At 37.4% G+C, this 17,013-nt stretch overlaps 2 protein-coding genes across 3 annotated transcripts in view; both read right to left on the minus strand.

The window, feature by feature from the left end:
* Positions 1-10,826, minus strand: part of LOC136243996 (notchless protein homolog 1-like) — an 18,691-nt gene extending 7,865 nt beyond the window's left edge. The window contains exons 1-6 of the mRNA XM_066035527.1: positions 10,768-10,826; positions 10,033-10,151; positions 9,188-9,233; positions 8,670-8,749; positions 7,642-7,718; positions 6,123-6,222 (exon numbers count right to left, since the gene is read on the minus strand). Coding sequence (XP_065891599.1) covers positions 6,123-6,222; positions 7,642-7,718; positions 8,670-8,749; positions 9,188-9,233; positions 10,033-10,151; positions 10,768-10,826 — 481 coding nt within the window. The remainder of the gene's footprint in view (positions 1-6,122; positions 6,223-7,641; positions 7,719-8,669; positions 8,750-9,187; positions 9,234-10,032; positions 10,152-10,767) is intronic.
* Positions 10,170-17,013, minus strand: part of LOC136244457 (protein Notchless-like) — a 20,325-nt gene continuing 13,481 nt past the window's right edge. Inside the window, exon 7 of one of the 2 annotated variants that reach the window (XM_066036060.1) lies at positions 10,170-10,255. The gene's annotated coding sequence lies outside the window, so the exon portion shown is untranslated. Of the gene's footprint in view, positions 10,256-13,343; positions 13,568-17,013 lie in introns of those variants that run through there. The other variant, XM_066036059.1, reaches the window with a different exon arrangement.

A 17,013-nucleotide genomic window follows, 5' to 3' on the forward strand; every position in this document is an offset into this window, starting at 1 on the left:
CTCCTGACAAATTTCTTTCATGTTTGAGACGGTTTGTGGCGAGAAGGGGAAAACCACAGTTAATTATTTGTGATAATGCGCCACAGTTCAAGGTAGTCAAGACTGCAATAGATAGACAGTGGCATCAGGTGATGTTGGATGAGGAAGTGAGACATTACATCTCAGAGTGCGGAGTCAGATGGCAATTCACTACAGCCTTGGCTCCATGGAAAGGCGGGTATTATGAGAGATTAATGGGACTGGTGAAATTGAGAAATCAAGTAAGGATATCACAAGACCTCAAGATGCTGGGCATAGAGGGGACAACTTTATTAAAACTAATCCTGTTAGAAAGCCAGCAATTGTCGCTAGAAAGAAAATCAACGATCTCATGAAGAATAATGCTGTGACTGTGTTGTTTAGTTATATTTAATTATTTATATTTTTGTGGCTGGAGTGTCATTAATATGAGCTATTATATTATGATGTAATTGGTGTGTACTAATTATAATGTTGTTGTATAAATTCATGCTCAATATTCATTAAAATCAGTCCCCCAGAAACGAGATAGAAGTAGTGTATTCGTGCTCTTTAACGATACCTCGTCGTGAACAAGTTGCAATAATGTCATTTTGAAGCTAGATACATGATGTTCCCTATTATATTGTTTATAGCCAAATACGGTCAACAGACAACAACATACGGTTCCTTATTTAATAAGCATCATGACATCTAATGACATCACACTTTACTGGAAGCTTTGTGCTATTTTACAACATATGCCTCCTACAGTCAGGAATAACAAATATTTTATTACCATTACAATATGTTTAGATCAGTTGTACAATACATGTAGTTAAGGGGTCATCCATAATTATCAGCATTTTCACAAGTACACAGAGAGTAATCTTTTTACTTACCCCGTCCCTCCTACCAAAAAGCGTACTATACAAATGTTGATGTGATAGCTATTATATTTTTATGGATACCTGCTAATCCTCAAAATGTAGGCACTGAAGAATGTTGATTATTTACAAGTACACAGAAAAATTTGGAATTTTCAACTAGAGTAGGGACCATAGCACATCAATAAAAAGTGCTGAAACAAGCTGGAGTAGTGCACAATATTAAATCACAGTAAAACAATAAGAAGTGTTATATCCCTACTGTGCTCAAGATACCAGAATGGAAATGCACAGTAGGGATATAACACTTCTTATTGTTTTACTGTGATTTAATATCATGGACTACTCCAACTTGTTTCAGTACTTTTTATCAATGCGCTATGGTCCCTACTCTAGTTGAAAATTCCAAATTTTTCTGTGTACTTGTTTGTTATCTTTTTTTTTGTAAACTCACGCATACTACATTTAAAATGGCGCTGCGCACACCGATTATCATCTGAAAAGTGACGTATCCATAGCACTTCATTGTCAGCTATGTTCAACTCGTTACACAGCATTTCGGATACCTTCACTAACATGGCGGGAAGGAAGGAAGTAGAATACGTAAAGGATGCTTCATGCAGCCGAACCTCCCATTATGCATGGTGATGTGAAAATGTGAGATGAAATAATTATGTTAATGAAACTTTAAGCTTGTCCTGTCAGACGCAACATAAAAATCTTCAAGCTAATTTGGTTTCTCCCAAGAAATACCACAAATAACAGATGGACGATCTGTGATCACTGTTGCTTTGGTTTCTCATTCATCAGGATATGCAGCACCTGAAACTGATATGGCATATGTTTCTGTAAAAGCAGACATGCACAGTAAGTGTGAGCACATGAGTGAGAAACTAACAACACACTTCACTTGCTATTTTGTCCACTTGTAGGTATCTCTTGCAACATACATGGGTAAACAGGCATATGACAAACACCAAAGTTGGTATGAATACCACATCATTTATTTGCAGTGTACTCACTCTGTGTGTGTGTGTGTGTGTGTGTGTGTGTGTGTGTGTGTGTGTGTGTGTGTGTGTGTGTGTGTGTGTGTGTGTGTGTGTGTGTGTGTATAACTTCGGCTCGTCCGCTGTCTGTGTAGGTGTATGGTTTGTAATAAGTACAGCAAATGTCCGTATGCAGAATGTTGGCAATAATCACACCCAAACATGAGTTTTACTGCTCATGGCAAATTGCATCTAACATCTAGCTTCAATAGAACAACTACCAGATGGTAAGATATCAACAGAAGATAAGGTCAGATTGTTCCACAGCACGTTCTTCGTGATACTAACGGATGGATGGGACAGGACATCGACATGAAAGATATTGCAGAATGCTTGTGGCCAGGGTCGTGCCATCAGGTTATGAATATCATACATGTATTGAAGGTACGATATGCAATGATACATCCCGATACTCTGATGCGTGAATAATTACCATACCTGCTAAAACATGTAAATGATGTATGTCTGATACTCATGGATATAACAAATTTAGGTAAAGAGGAGCATTGGAGACAAGTTATGATCAGTTTTGGCAGTTTCATTATGCACATGAAGTCAGAAAATTTGAAGGTAAAGGATATTATTTAACGTGTATATGTATGTCCTGGAATTCCATTGACAAATGATGTATTTTTTGAAAGAGAAGACGAGGCACACTTAATCAACGAAACTTAGAAATATGTGTGCTCATGACAATATGGTATATTTAAATTGTAGCGTATTGCAAGTCATGCCAGTAATGGTGGACCAGCAAAGCTGAAACTAGAGCAATTTACAGAGACACTCAGTGATCCCAGTTCTGGTCCAACACATCCAACCATAATAGGCTCACAGAAACAGTTGGTGGTAAATGCTGAACATTTGTTCAGTCCTAAGCTTGCAACATTCATGAAAAACAAAGGATATGATTTTGAAAGGTATATCACGATTATATGGACTTCGCCAGCAATGAAAGAGGATTGTCCATCTTGCAAGTATAAATATCAATTTCTCCAGATGATACTGACAGATCTGATGGTACAATAAAAGATATGATTTTAGTCTACTAGTGGTGAACAGGCATCAAAGACTTTATTGGCCAGTTTAGACCTATACTCTCTGTTTTATTGGTGGTAAATTTCAGTAGGCTTTTCGAAGGAGACCCTGATAGCACTTGTTAGGCTGAGAATGGCAAAGATGGGAGTGTACTATCAGTAGGAAACCATTGGAACACTCAAGGGCAAGCAGTACAGACGATGATGGATGCTTCTTCAGCATGACACGTGATAGCATTGGCAAAAAGTTTCTGTCAAGGAAGTAAAATTCGGAATGAGGAAAATTGTTTGTGAATTTTCAAAGCGAATTGATCCTGCACTACCATTTTATTACCACACCTTCACATACCCGGTATAATGAGGGCCCTCACCCTGAATTTGACAAACCACCCAAGAAGGCAAAGGACATACGTGTTCCTAGAAGAGAACAACCTGCTGCATTCGCTCCATGGCATGTTACTATGCCAGTTAGCAGCCTATCAGTTAGGTCCAAATTTCATAATGTGCCTTTGGAATTACCTTCCCCACCTAGTGACCTGTATTTTTATTAGTGCTGTGAACCTGCAGAGTTTACTAAAACTGGTTATTGGAAGGTAAATAATTGGATATTGACCAGTTATTGACATAATGGTACTCAACAAGCCATGTTAAGTGACCATCAACATCCTGCCTTACAATAACAGTTATTACAATTGCATATTTACACATTCTTTGAGGTTATGTTATGATGTTAACAGGGGTAATTTATGGTTTACCAAGTGGATGGGAAAAACTAGTTTAAAGGATTTTTAGCCAATAATTGGCTTGACCTAGACAACACTCAGCCTAGGACCATCTTATACTGGCTTCCCTAACTTTGTGGTCCAAATTAATACTCACACAATTTTGGAAGTGTTCATAAACCATGTATAATAATTTAGATATACAGTCATCTGTAATGGTAACCATAATTCCACCTCACTCAAAGCAGTGTACACTTTCCATACAATGGGTTGATCACGGCTGTACTTTATGGCAGATGCTTGGCACTAGTACTGTATCATATGTTGGATATACAAAGTTATGGGAGTATTCATCAGTAATGCATAGGAACTTAGCCTCTTCATAAACAAACTAGACTTGGATGTAACCTTATGTACTTGAAGTAGTACAACTCATTCTTCTCAGCTTGGTCAGTAGCTACGGTGTGTCCGTTGGCAGTCTCCACAACATTTATCTGCTTTCTTTACAGGTGTTCACTGCATTCAACTTGGGTGGTGATGCCTGGCTACACAGGCAAACTACTACTAACTCCTCATGTGTACACTTGTCCAAAGATGCTTAGGTGGTAGTATTGCTCATCTCTCAGCAGTGTGACATCAAAATTCTTGTTTCATTTTGTATGTATCACATCAATTATTTATGAATATATGAACAATGTTGTGACTTGTAATACACAAATGGCGAAGAAAAAACGTGTAACAACTTTTGATTTTTCATGTGTATCCTCAGGGATTGTGTCATGCAGTTATGAAACCAGCCCCAAATGACATGACCAATAATGAGATAAAGTAATTAGTTAAGTAAATCTTTGGTAAGGCTTCTAACTACTATATCTAAGGTTTCCAGTGCTATACTGCCGCCATAACAGCTGATAGTTTTAGTAGCTATGTTATCAGCAGTGTGGGAATCTGTAATCTCACAATTTGCAAGACAAAAACTCTTCATCTTCCATTCATCACTATGCGAGCAGTCACAGCCATATAGGAATGGCAATGGCACCCAGTCCACATATCCGTGGTCAATGAACAGCAGCTAGCATTACTCAACAAACCTGCAACGGACGCCTTAACAGTTTTGTACTTGGCAGGTAACAATACTTGAGTAAAGTGGGCATGAAAAGAAGCCTTGTTGTACCTTGGATCCAGTGTCTGCAGCAGTTGAAGAAACGGAAAACTGTCAACTGTAGCCAATGGTTCCATGTTTTTGCACTCATATTCCATCACCGACTCCTCACAATGCTTAAAACGCTAGCTACCTCAAGCGTAGAGACTTTTCGTGAAATACAGTGTTCCTTTTCTTAGACTTGGATGTTGACGGAGACAGAGCTGACTTACTAATAAGCGCGAACTCTTCATCGTAACTGTACATAAGATATAAGTTAGATTTGTTGTATTTCCCAAGTAGGGTAAAGTCTGTGAGCAAACCTAGGAGGTCACTTCCCTCCTGTTCGCTATTTTCCCATTTTCATCACTTCTGAAACCAAAATAATGCCAAATTTTGCTAATTCCAGTAGGGAGCAGTACTAAGTTGGAAGCCATTTTACAAAACGTGGTTATAACACATGCACATGTGTTATCATATCACTACATAAGCTTTATGTTAATCTCAATCATGATATACATGATATAATCAATTAATCGATATTATCACACATCAATAGAGAGTAATGAGGTAGTGGCCTATACAGACACAAAGAAAATATTTGATGATTTCACTAGTGAATCAGATGACAAGAAACTCCAAATGAAAGCTTTAATCTAGATTCCAAATATCCCCCTTAACGAAAGATTTGTAAAGTTTTTGGTAACCGATACACTACCACATGATGGTGTCACCTTATTTGGAAAATCCCAACCAGACATCACTACTAACGAGGATACATGAAAGGTGACCAAGTCATGGGTGCTTCCATTAATCTTTGCCGATTTTGAATGTACAGTAGTAAACAACCACCGGCAAGACCATAGGTTACTAACTATTTAGTAACCCCACCACAGGTTTCTATTGGATTTAGTAACCTCAGACATCAAAGGAAATATTACGTAAAAATTTCTAAGTGATGATATACTGTTATTTGTGATATAATATTATTGCCATGCATGACTGCACAACCAAACATGGCACCTAGTGTATCTTAGCTGGAAGGCACACTTTGTGTTGGGAGAAGGTTTGTGATGGATACAACATGGAACTACAATGCACACATTAAAACACTCGACATCATTACTAAGGTCACTTTCTTACTAGATGCACTGACATGTGACCACACATACTTTTATGGCCAACTGTGACCCTCCAAATGGGAAATTTTAGGTTAGTGTATATAATAAGGTCAACTACATGTTCTCCAGTAAGTGCTGTTTAAATAATATTGTATTTCACTGTACTGTACCTACCTGTCATTCTAGCCAATGGTTTCTTGCTGGTGGATGATTGCCATAGGAGCAGTGTAAAGTCATCACATCCCAACACAAGTAGTTCTTCACTGATCACTTCCTAATATGGTAATAACCAATGTACCATCAGTACTTGAAGACATTTCACCAATAAACACAGATATGCATGAGAGATCATATAACATTTCTAGCCAGAGAACTACTACACAATAGTATTTTAAAAAATTGTAAATTTAAAAATTAAGTAGGGATCTATGCAACAAAAAGTAGTAAAACAAGAGATGAATGATGGTATTACAGCATACTGTAGCTCAGTGGGGAAAGCCCCTACTTTGGCATTGAGTAAAATATAGCCAATGTGCCAAAGTAGGGACTTTCCCACTGAGCTATGCTGTAATACCATCATTCATCTCTTGTTTCACTACTATAGATCTCTACTTCATTTTCAATTTAAAAAAAAATACTAGTTTGTTTAGTTTTTGTTGTAGTACAGCTAGCTACAATGTAACTACTGTTCTATTAGAATATCATACATGACTGTTGTATTAGAGTATATCGAGTCAGCCAAGAGGTGTGCAGCTAGCTAAATCAATAAGGGGTGAGGTCATTTTGTTTACTGTTAAGTAAACAACTAGATTGTTAAGAGATGTGGTCTCCGTACTCTATCACTAGTAGTCCACATAGATCTTTAATTGATGGGCGGGTCATAAACCTATCACGAACAGGATCCTAATTGCAGACTTGCACATACAGTGCATCTAGTCTTATAGTAGCGCCAGAACTGAAGCGCTTCTGAAGTCAAGCTCTGAAATTATCTCGGAAATAATTCTGTGGTGTCTATATATGTTGCTGAAAGAAAGTGTTGATACGGAAAATTAACGCCCATGAACGATAGATCACAAGATCACGCCCATTCTTTATTCTACGTATTATCGATCTATCGATCGAGACCACGCCCTTTTACGTTAGATGTATTTGTGACCAAACACCTTCAAGTTGGTAGGCTGATTCGAAACACTCTAGTCTAATCATGTCTAGATTTTCGAGAGATAATCTTTGGTCTAATAATCGATCGAAACCACGATGACCACACCCTTTTGGTCAAGCACAACTGACTCGAGATACTCTAATACAGCAGTCACCCTAATAGAACAGTCACATGTTTATAGCTAACTATATGCTTTAACAACTAGTATATTAAAAATTATAAATTTAAAAATGAAGTAGGGATCCAAGTGATAAAAAGTAGTGAAACAAGAGATGAACAATGGTAGCTATTACAGTATAGCTCAGTGGGAAATCCATACTTTGGCAATGAACATAAAATAATTGTTATACCATGCCAAAGTAGGGATTTCCCACTGAGCTATACTGTAATAGCTACCATTGTTCATCTCTTGTTTCACTACTTTTTATCACTTGGACTCCTACTTCATTTTTAAATTTATAATTTTTAATATACTAGTTATTAAGGGTGGTAGAGGGAAATGAGGTGGACAATTTCACACATTTCACTCACCTTGCCAGCTTTACATCCTGATGCAATCTTCTTCCCATCTGGTGACCAAGCAATACTGAGGATCCAGTGGGAGTGAGCTGTGTATGTAGGATGGGAGAGAGAGATGATCAACTCTTTAGTATGTTCATTATATGTATAAATAACAACTAAGGTAGCACCAAATTATGTTAGCTGTGCAGTGACTATTCTGAGCAGTGCAGGAATAATTGTGAACCAGCTACATATGTAGTAATAAATAAGGAGATGTAGTTGGTGGAGGGAAGCTATTGTCAGCAGGCAGTTCCCCTGTTTTTTCTCTTGGTCTTCGACTTTCAGCTAGGCCATGCCATCACCAAGCTATACCTCCAGCCCCCCTTAAATAAAGGTGTCTCCTCTGTCCCTGGTATCAACTGTATAAATGTGACCGGGCCTGTGATAATAGGGCATGTGGGCACATGATTTTTGCCTACTTTTTCACACTTTCATCACTCATAACATTTATTACCATTATGCTATGGTATTGCAATTTTCAGCTCTTAGTCAGCATTTAATTGGCATCATGATGCAAGTTACAGACTGCACAAATACTATTCCAGTACTGAGATATGACCTGAAGAGTGATGGGTTGTAGTCTGTGCCCACATGCCCTGTTTTCGCAGGCCCAGTCACAAATGTTAGTAAAATGCATTTATAACTTGCTAGCCACGAGTAACTTTTACTTGTGGTATATACCCAACTTTGGATAGTAACTACAGATTAACACTTGACTGTTGTTATCACAAATAAAGCAATACCGGGTTGATTAAAAGTGCGTTATTAGTTCACTGTCAGGATACCATGAAATACCGGATACCAGGGTATTTTCTCAATACCTAATACCATGATCAAAATTGCCATACCACCCAAAACTAGTTTGTATATACTATTGCATATTAATGATTTGTATTATACAGCTATGGAGACTATTATATGATTGTATCCTTGTTATACACAGTGTCTACCATGTGATCTTCAACACATGTACACAGTACACACTATACTATACACACCTTTACAAACATGATGAGGAGTCTCAGTATTGGTATCCCATAATCTAACAGTACAGTCACCTGATCCACTAGCTAGACACCTGTACAACATATGATAAGTTATATGAACACACACACACAACACACACACAACACACACACTATACTTACAGTACACACACAGATACACTTGTATGTCCTTTGCAGTAATTGGTTTTAAAAGAACCCAATTATAATACTGATGATGGAACTGGACTGTAGTTACAATCATTAACTGAGAAAACCATACATAACCATGGAACAGGTAACTACTACACAATATTTTGATATAAACAACTTGGCAGCTTTAGCTCATGTGGTAGTCAGTGTAATGGTGTAATAATCAGACAATTATAAATGTACGTAATTCTATGCTATCAAGATAACTTTTAACAGTGACCTGGAATAAGCTATTGCACGGTATGATACAGAAGTACACACACATCCATTATATAAACTTCCAACATTTCATACATACACAATGTCCTACACACACTCACCTTCCATCAGGACTAAATGATACTGCTATGACAGCCTCACTGTGACCTGTGTGTAACAACAGGAACATAGTAATCACTATCAATATGAAGTGCTCTTTAGCATACAAGTTCATAGTATTATCTAGGTCAAGCCAATTATTGACTAAGAAGCCTTTTAACCAGTTTTGCCCACCCACTTGGTAAACCATAAATTACCCCTGCTGACAAGTGTTAACATCATAACATCACCTCAAAGCATGTGTAAATATGTGATTGTAATAACTGTTATTGTAAGGAAGGATGTTGATGGTCACTTTGGTACCACCCTAACAGGCATGTTTAGTGCCATAATGTCTGCTAATTTACAATCAGACAATAACCAGTCAATATCCAATTATTCACCTTCCAATAACCGGTTTTATTAAACTCTGCAGGTTCACAGCACTATTTACTGCCACCACTAAAATGTTCTATTATTCCGTATTCTTCTGTTATTTTCTGGTTATTCTTGTATACTGTACAGACTCAGTAAAAACCATCTTGCATGGGTGTCAGCTCACATGACAGTGTGCTATCAAGTCAACACAAATTCACATTTTGTGCCATTCCTGCAACTTGTAAGATCAAGGTACAAGCTAAAGTATGCTATCACGTAGTTCGCTATGGTTGTGCCAGGCAAATAATGATTAAAAAGCTGCTGATCTCATAATGAAATAGACTGCTTACCTGTATGCAAATATATTTGGAGTGGCCTTAGCTGTTTCCTGAAATACACCAGTACATAAAGTGAGCTACACAATCTATGGAATCAACAAGCATATACTATTGCACACACTACAAATGAACATACACACAGACAGACACACCTGGCACATTACTGGTACACCTCGTCACTGCTTGAGCCTTAAACCTGGCCCGTGGTTGGTATTGTATCTCAACCAGCTTCTCTGTTTGGACATCTTCTAACTGTTCCAGTGTCTCTCTCCTTCAGGCTCTTTTCTATCCAATGATATCACCAAAAAAATTTAAAGATCTTATCTTGTGAAATAACAAATTGAACTACAATATCAGCAACCAAGTTTGTTGAGTCTGGCAAATACAGACACACAGCATATGGGCAATTCCATAAAAATGTCAACCAAGACCTTAAAATTTAAAAGTGTATTTGGAGTAAATCCTACTTAAATCTAGATACATGATGTTCCCTATTATATTGTTTATAGCCAAATATGGTCAACAGACAACACATGGTTCCTTTTTTAATAAGCATCATGACACCTAATGACATCACACTTTACTGGCACTTTGTGCTATTTTAGAACGTATGCATCCCTACTGTGCTCAAGATACCATAATGGAAATGCACAGTAGGGATATAACACTTCTTATTGTTTTACTGTGATTTAATATCATGTACTACTCCAGCTTGTTTCAGTACTTTTTATCGATGTGCTATAGTCCCTACTCTAGTTGAAAATTCCTGTGTACTTGTTTGTTATATTTTTTGTAAACAATTATTATGACTGGTGAACCCACGCATACTGCATTTAAAATGACGCTGTGCACGCCAATTATCATCTGAAAAGTGACGTATCCATTACGCTTCATTGTCAGCTATGTTCAACTCGTTACACAGCATTTCAGATACCTTCACTAACATGGCGGGAAGGAAGGAAGTAGAATACGTAAAAGATGCTTCATGCAGCCGAACCTCCCATTATGCATGGTGATGTGAAAATGTGAGATGAAATAATTATGGTAATGAAACATTTTTTTAAAGTTTATCCTGTCAGACGTAACATTAAAATCTTTGAGCTAATTTGGTTTCTCCCAAGAAATACCACAAATAACAGATGGACGATCTGTGATCGCTGCTGCTTTGGTTTCTCATTCATCAGGATACGCAGCACCTGAAACTGACATGGCATATGTTTCTGTAAAAGCAGACATGCACATTTATGGATAGGTGAGTGTGAGCACATGAGTGAGAAACTAACAACACACTTCACTTGCTATTTTGTCCACTTGTAGGTATCTCTTGCAACATACATGGGTAAACAGGCATATGACAAACACCAAAGTTGGTATGAATACCGTATCATTTATTTGCAGTGTACTCACTATGTGTGTGTGTATGTGTATGTGTGTGTGTGTGTGTGTGTGTGTGTGTGTGTGTGTGTGTGTGTGTGTGTGTATAACTTCGGCTCGTCCGCTGTCTGTGTTACAGATCAGGTGTATGGTTTGTAATAAGTACAGCAAATGTCTGTATGCAGAATGTTGGCAATAATCACACCCAAACATGAGTTTTACTGCTCATGGCAAATTACATCTAACATCTAGCTTCAATAGAACAACCACTAGATGGTATGATATTAATAGAAGATAAGGTCAGATTGTTCCACAGCATGTTCTTCATGATACTAAAGGATGGATGGGACAGGACATTGACATGAAAGATATTGCAGAATGCCTGTGGCCAGGGCCGTGCCATCAGGTTATGAATATCATACATGGATTGAAGGTACGATATGCAATGATACATCCTGATACTCTGATGTATGAATAATTACTGTACTTGCTAAAACATGTAAATGATGTATGTCTGATACTCATGGGTTATTATTGGATATAACACATTTAGGTAAAGAGGAGCATTGGAGACAAGTTACGATCAGTTTTGGCACAGTTTCATTATGCATATGAAGTCAGAAAATTTAAAGGCTAAAGGATATTATTTAACGTGTAAATCTATGTCCTGGAATTCCATTGAAAAATGATGTATTTTTTGAAAGAGAAGATGAGGCACAAAATATGTGTGCTCATGACATTATGGTATATTTAAATTGTAGCGTATTGCAGGTCATGCCAGAAGTGGTGGACCAGCAAAGCTGAAACTAGAGCAATTTACACAGGCACTCAGTGATCCCAGTTCTGGTCCAACACATCCAACCTTGATAGGCTCATGGAAACAGTCGGTGGTAAATGCTGAACATTCGTTCAGTCCTAAGCTTGCAACATTCATGAAAAACAAAGGATATGATTTTGAATGGTATATCACGATTATGTGGACTTCGCCAGCAATGAAAGAGGATGGTCCATCTTGCAAGTATAACTACCAATTTCTCCAGATGCTACTGACGGATCTGATGCCCTAGTATAATAAAAGATATGATTTTAGTCTACTGGTGGTGAACAGGCATCAAAGACTTTTATTGGCCAATTTAGACGTATACTCTCTGTTTTATTTGTGGAATTTCAGCACTGCGTTAGGTTATTCGAAGGAGACTCTGATAGCACTTGTTAGGCTGACAATAGCAAAGACAGGAGTGTACTATCAGTAGGAAACTATTGGAACACCCAAGAACAAGCAGTACAGACGATGTTGGATGCTTCTTCAGCATGACGCGTGATAGCATTGGCAACATTTTTCTGCCAAGGAAGTAAAATTTGGAATGAGGAAAAATGTTTGTGAATTTTTGAAGCGAATTGATCCTGCACTACCATTTTATTACCACACTTTCACATACCAGGTATAATGAGGGCCCTCACCCTGAATTTGACAAACCACCTAAGAAGGCAAAGGACATACGTGTTCCTAGAAGAGAACAACCTGCTGCATCCACTCCATGGCATGCTACTATGCCAGTTAGCAGCCTATCAGTTAGGTCCAAATTTAATAATGTGCCTTTGGAATTACCTCCCCCACCTAGTGACCTGTATTTTTATTAGTGCTGTGAACCTGCAGAGTTTACTAAAACCGGTTGGAAGGTGAATAATTGGATATTGACATAATGGTACTCGACAAGCCATGTTTAGTGACCATCAACATCCTGCCTTACAATAACAGTTATTACAATTGCATATTTACACATTCTTTGAGGTTAGGTTATGATGTTAACAGGGTAATTTATGATTTACCAAGTGGATGGGAAAAACTGGTTTAAAGGATTCTTAGCCAATAATTGGCTTGACCTAGACAATAACAGTTAATAACCGGTTTTTCCATACTGGTTGGCAACACTAATTTTTATATTCTGATTCACAGAGAAATGATTGAATTGAATAGTGTATAATTATAGCATTATAAAAATCACTAGATATAAAATCACATCAAAAATTTAACGTGGCGTGTACTTCAGCTGGCCACTCTTCACGCTTTGTAATGTTAAGTATCCAGGTCCTGATTTTGACGACACCAAATATTTGGCCAAGCAAAATTCACATTGGTGATCAGATGTCTATTCACAGCATCATGAAATGAGCCCAGCACTTCGTGAACTACATATCCTATTCAGCCAGTCTTCATCAGTCCAACATTTAACAGCCATAGCTTTACTGTCAAATGGGTTTGTTGATGACTCACTGGAACCACATCTCAACCACCAACAAAGGAAAGTGTGACTGTAAAGAATATAAACGATATTTTAAAATAAATTTTTAAGTGGTCATATCTTAAAGAGAGATCATTAGAATGGGCTGAATTTAGGTGTGATAAAGTTTAGTAGAGTCCATGTCTCTTCCAAATTTCACAAAAATCCAAGAGGGTCGAGATTTGGTATGGAATGACCTCTTGTAAGAAAGAGTGAAAACTCCGCACCTGAAAATAATTGGGTATTATGGCCATGTTTCTCTGAGTAACAAAGCACCACAAAGGCCATATGACTGTGTGATCTTTCAATAACCTGGATTAGTATGTCAGTTTACACACGTACAGAGTCTACAAGATCAGTAATGTACTACTGATTTCTAGGATAATTGCTAAGCTGGCAGGCATATCATAGTTTCACCATGGAAGGTATGTCATACCACGCAATGATGAATTACATCTGTTACTGACAGCAAGAGTATTATTTACTCTTGCTGACAGGGTTATAGAGAATATGATTAGTGGAGCAAAGTAAGTGACAGATGTAGAGATGTTGTTATGGTCCAATGATGCAGAGGTTAATTGCCACAATAAGAAACTGGAGTCATTTTACATTAAATTGTTGTCAAGTGACAACCTCATTGATAGGATCAGATAGGAAAAAATGTTACAATCTTCACCATCCAAAATACATGAAATGTTAACCATCATATTATAAAAACTGAAGACCATGTGAGTTAAGTACACAGATAAGCATGTTTTAAAACTGTGGACATGCTCCCGGTTTACTGACACGTTGGTTTTCTAAAAAAAAAAAAAAAACTGTATAATCCATGTGTGATTTTGTTTAATATTATTAGTACCCATGTCAGCAAAACGTTGTTACTAAATTTACTTGTGTGTGGGATAAAAAATCCTGTACATTAAAGTTGAGATATTGAAACTATTTTATATAATATGGGTAAAGCCACAAAAGACACTTTTGAGTGCTTTTACTACTTGGCTTTACCATGAAGAAATATCATAACAAGTAAAACCTTCCTTCATGTGATCCAACATTTTGGCTATTACTTATGAGTTTTAGGATGGTAATGGTCATTATTGAGTCAATAGTTAATACAGAATGATAGTGTACAACAGCCTGGCTTAGATGAAAATGCGAAGTAACCCTGTAAGACAAATATTTGTGGAGTAGTTTTGCTGGCGACAATGGCATATCTCAAAAGGAGCATGACATGTTGGGCTAAGTGAGTATTAGTATGGCATTTGCTGTTGCAAGACCAGCATGTTTTGAGCACCGGAGTTAGTTATAAAATATACAATATATAGACATGCACTAAAACACAAAATTAAAAGACAGGCAGAAATTATTATATAAAGATTCCTGAAAATAGAGATGCACTGATATAAATAATGGTATATTGTGATACTGATTGTTGCTAAAGATTCTGAAAAGGTTTCCTCTGTGACAGAAGCAAAACTTATTGATTATGTGCACTACCGATTATATATGCTTTATTTGCAGAACAACAACCATAATGTCAGATAAGAATCTTATACCCCTCTCTATACTTTAACTTTTTGGTCCACAAAATACAGACCTTCCAACTCACCCGCATTCCACGGGTGACACCCACATTTAGAGTCATTCACCTGCTCACACACATAAAATAAATGATCACCCGCACAAAAACATTTTTATTATCACACTCAAAACGTAGTCTCAGACTACCTTTTTCTTATGTGCGGTTTTTCACCCACGCACAAATGAAAAAGGCGATCTTGCTAACAAAACAGCATGAAATTCCCTGCAGTGATAGGAATCAACAAGTTGAGGACTCCAACCTATTTATTGGTATTGTAACATCATCAGAGATTAACAAAATATTGAAAAGTGAAGACATTACAGATCGAAATGTGAGGAAGTTTTATTTATCTGTACGACAGTTTTACACATCAGCTGTTTTGTATATTATAAAGTGCTTTCCTTTGAACAAAAATCTTGTCAAAGATAGTCAGTTTGTTGATTTTGAGGTCAAGGAACAAAGTGACCTTGTAATGGTTTGTACTTTCATAAAAGGGTACTCTAAAATTTTAAAGTTTACAAATACTGAATTGGATGATTTAAATAAAGAATATCTTGACTATCGAGCTTTGCCCAGAGATACAATACCACAGCCTGTTCGGGATAGTGCAATATGTTACGAGGTAGGTGAGGGCAACAAAAAGAAAACATACTATAGAATGGATACAATATGGAGTTCCTTATGTGAGATGAAAATTCCAGGAATGGATATTTTGAGATTCCACAAACTTGGAAAAGTTGCTAAAGTTGTTTTAACTATTCTACATTCAAATGCTAGAGAAGAACGTGTCTTTTCTGTTATACATAAAATCAAGCGTGATGACAGAGGAAAGCTACAACTACAAAGAACTCTTTCATCATTGGTGTACGTGAAAATAAATCAAAGGAAAAGCCATGCTATGAGTTTAATCCTTCACCACAATTACTCAAGTTAGCCAAGAAAGTAATTTCCCATTAAGTTAGCCAAGAAAGCAACTTCCCATTACAACAAAGAAGTGTGTGGACATTCATCAAAACACTAGCTACTTGGATTTTGTCATAAGCTATTCGGGTCTAAAGAATTTATAATAATATTTTCAATTGTGGGTTTTGAATTATGATGACGTGGGGGTTTGAATTTTATGGCACTCGACATCGCCTGGTGTTGTGAGTATTAAAAGCACCTCTGTAATCCATACATACTGACTGAAATAAATGGTGCTGCGCGCCCCAGTTATATCAATTATTGTCTGAAAAGTGAAGTATCCATTACGCTTCGTTGTCAGCTATGTACACAGCAGTACGAATCAAGAGCTGTTCGAAAAGCACCTCTGCAATCAAAATAGCCACTACAAAAAATACGGATGATTTCTGTTATGAAGGGAAGCCATCACGTGCTATTGCCAAATCAACACTTTTCGCTGTAAGATGAATGGGACACAAAGGAGGACACTGGTAAGTCCATGAAGAATGCAGTGTACGTACATGGCTTCAGTTGACTTGTGAAAATGTTCCACAAGTTTACAAACACACCCGGGAAACAAATCCGAGCTGTAGTCCCCTAGTAATACTCAGCTGGAGGGTATGGCCAGTACATCCGAAGTGAGTAAACTCCAAGCTATCCACAGCACTTGTAACATATCAGTGGTGATTTCAATAACTTTGGCGTCCAGTTTCCATTCAGTTATAAGATGGTGGTATAGCACTAACCCAAGCATATAATGAAAATTTGTAGGCCCTCATTACATAGCTGTGTGAAACGTTACAACTTTCCTAAGAGTTATGCTTAGTAATAATCTTGACTACAGTCATCACAGTGATTTTCAAGCCGCTATGTACGCGATGGCAGAGCAGTGATAGGCCATCGCCGCTTACTTCTAATTGATGTTTACAATGCGCTACGCATCCAACACCAAC

This window comes from Dysidea avara, chromosome 14, assembly GCF_963678975.1.
Source record: "Dysidea avara chromosome 14, odDysAvar1.4, whole genome shotgun sequence".
Classification (NCBI taxonomy): Eukaryota; Metazoa; Porifera; class Demospongiae; order Dictyoceratida; family Dysideidae; genus Dysidea; species Dysidea avara.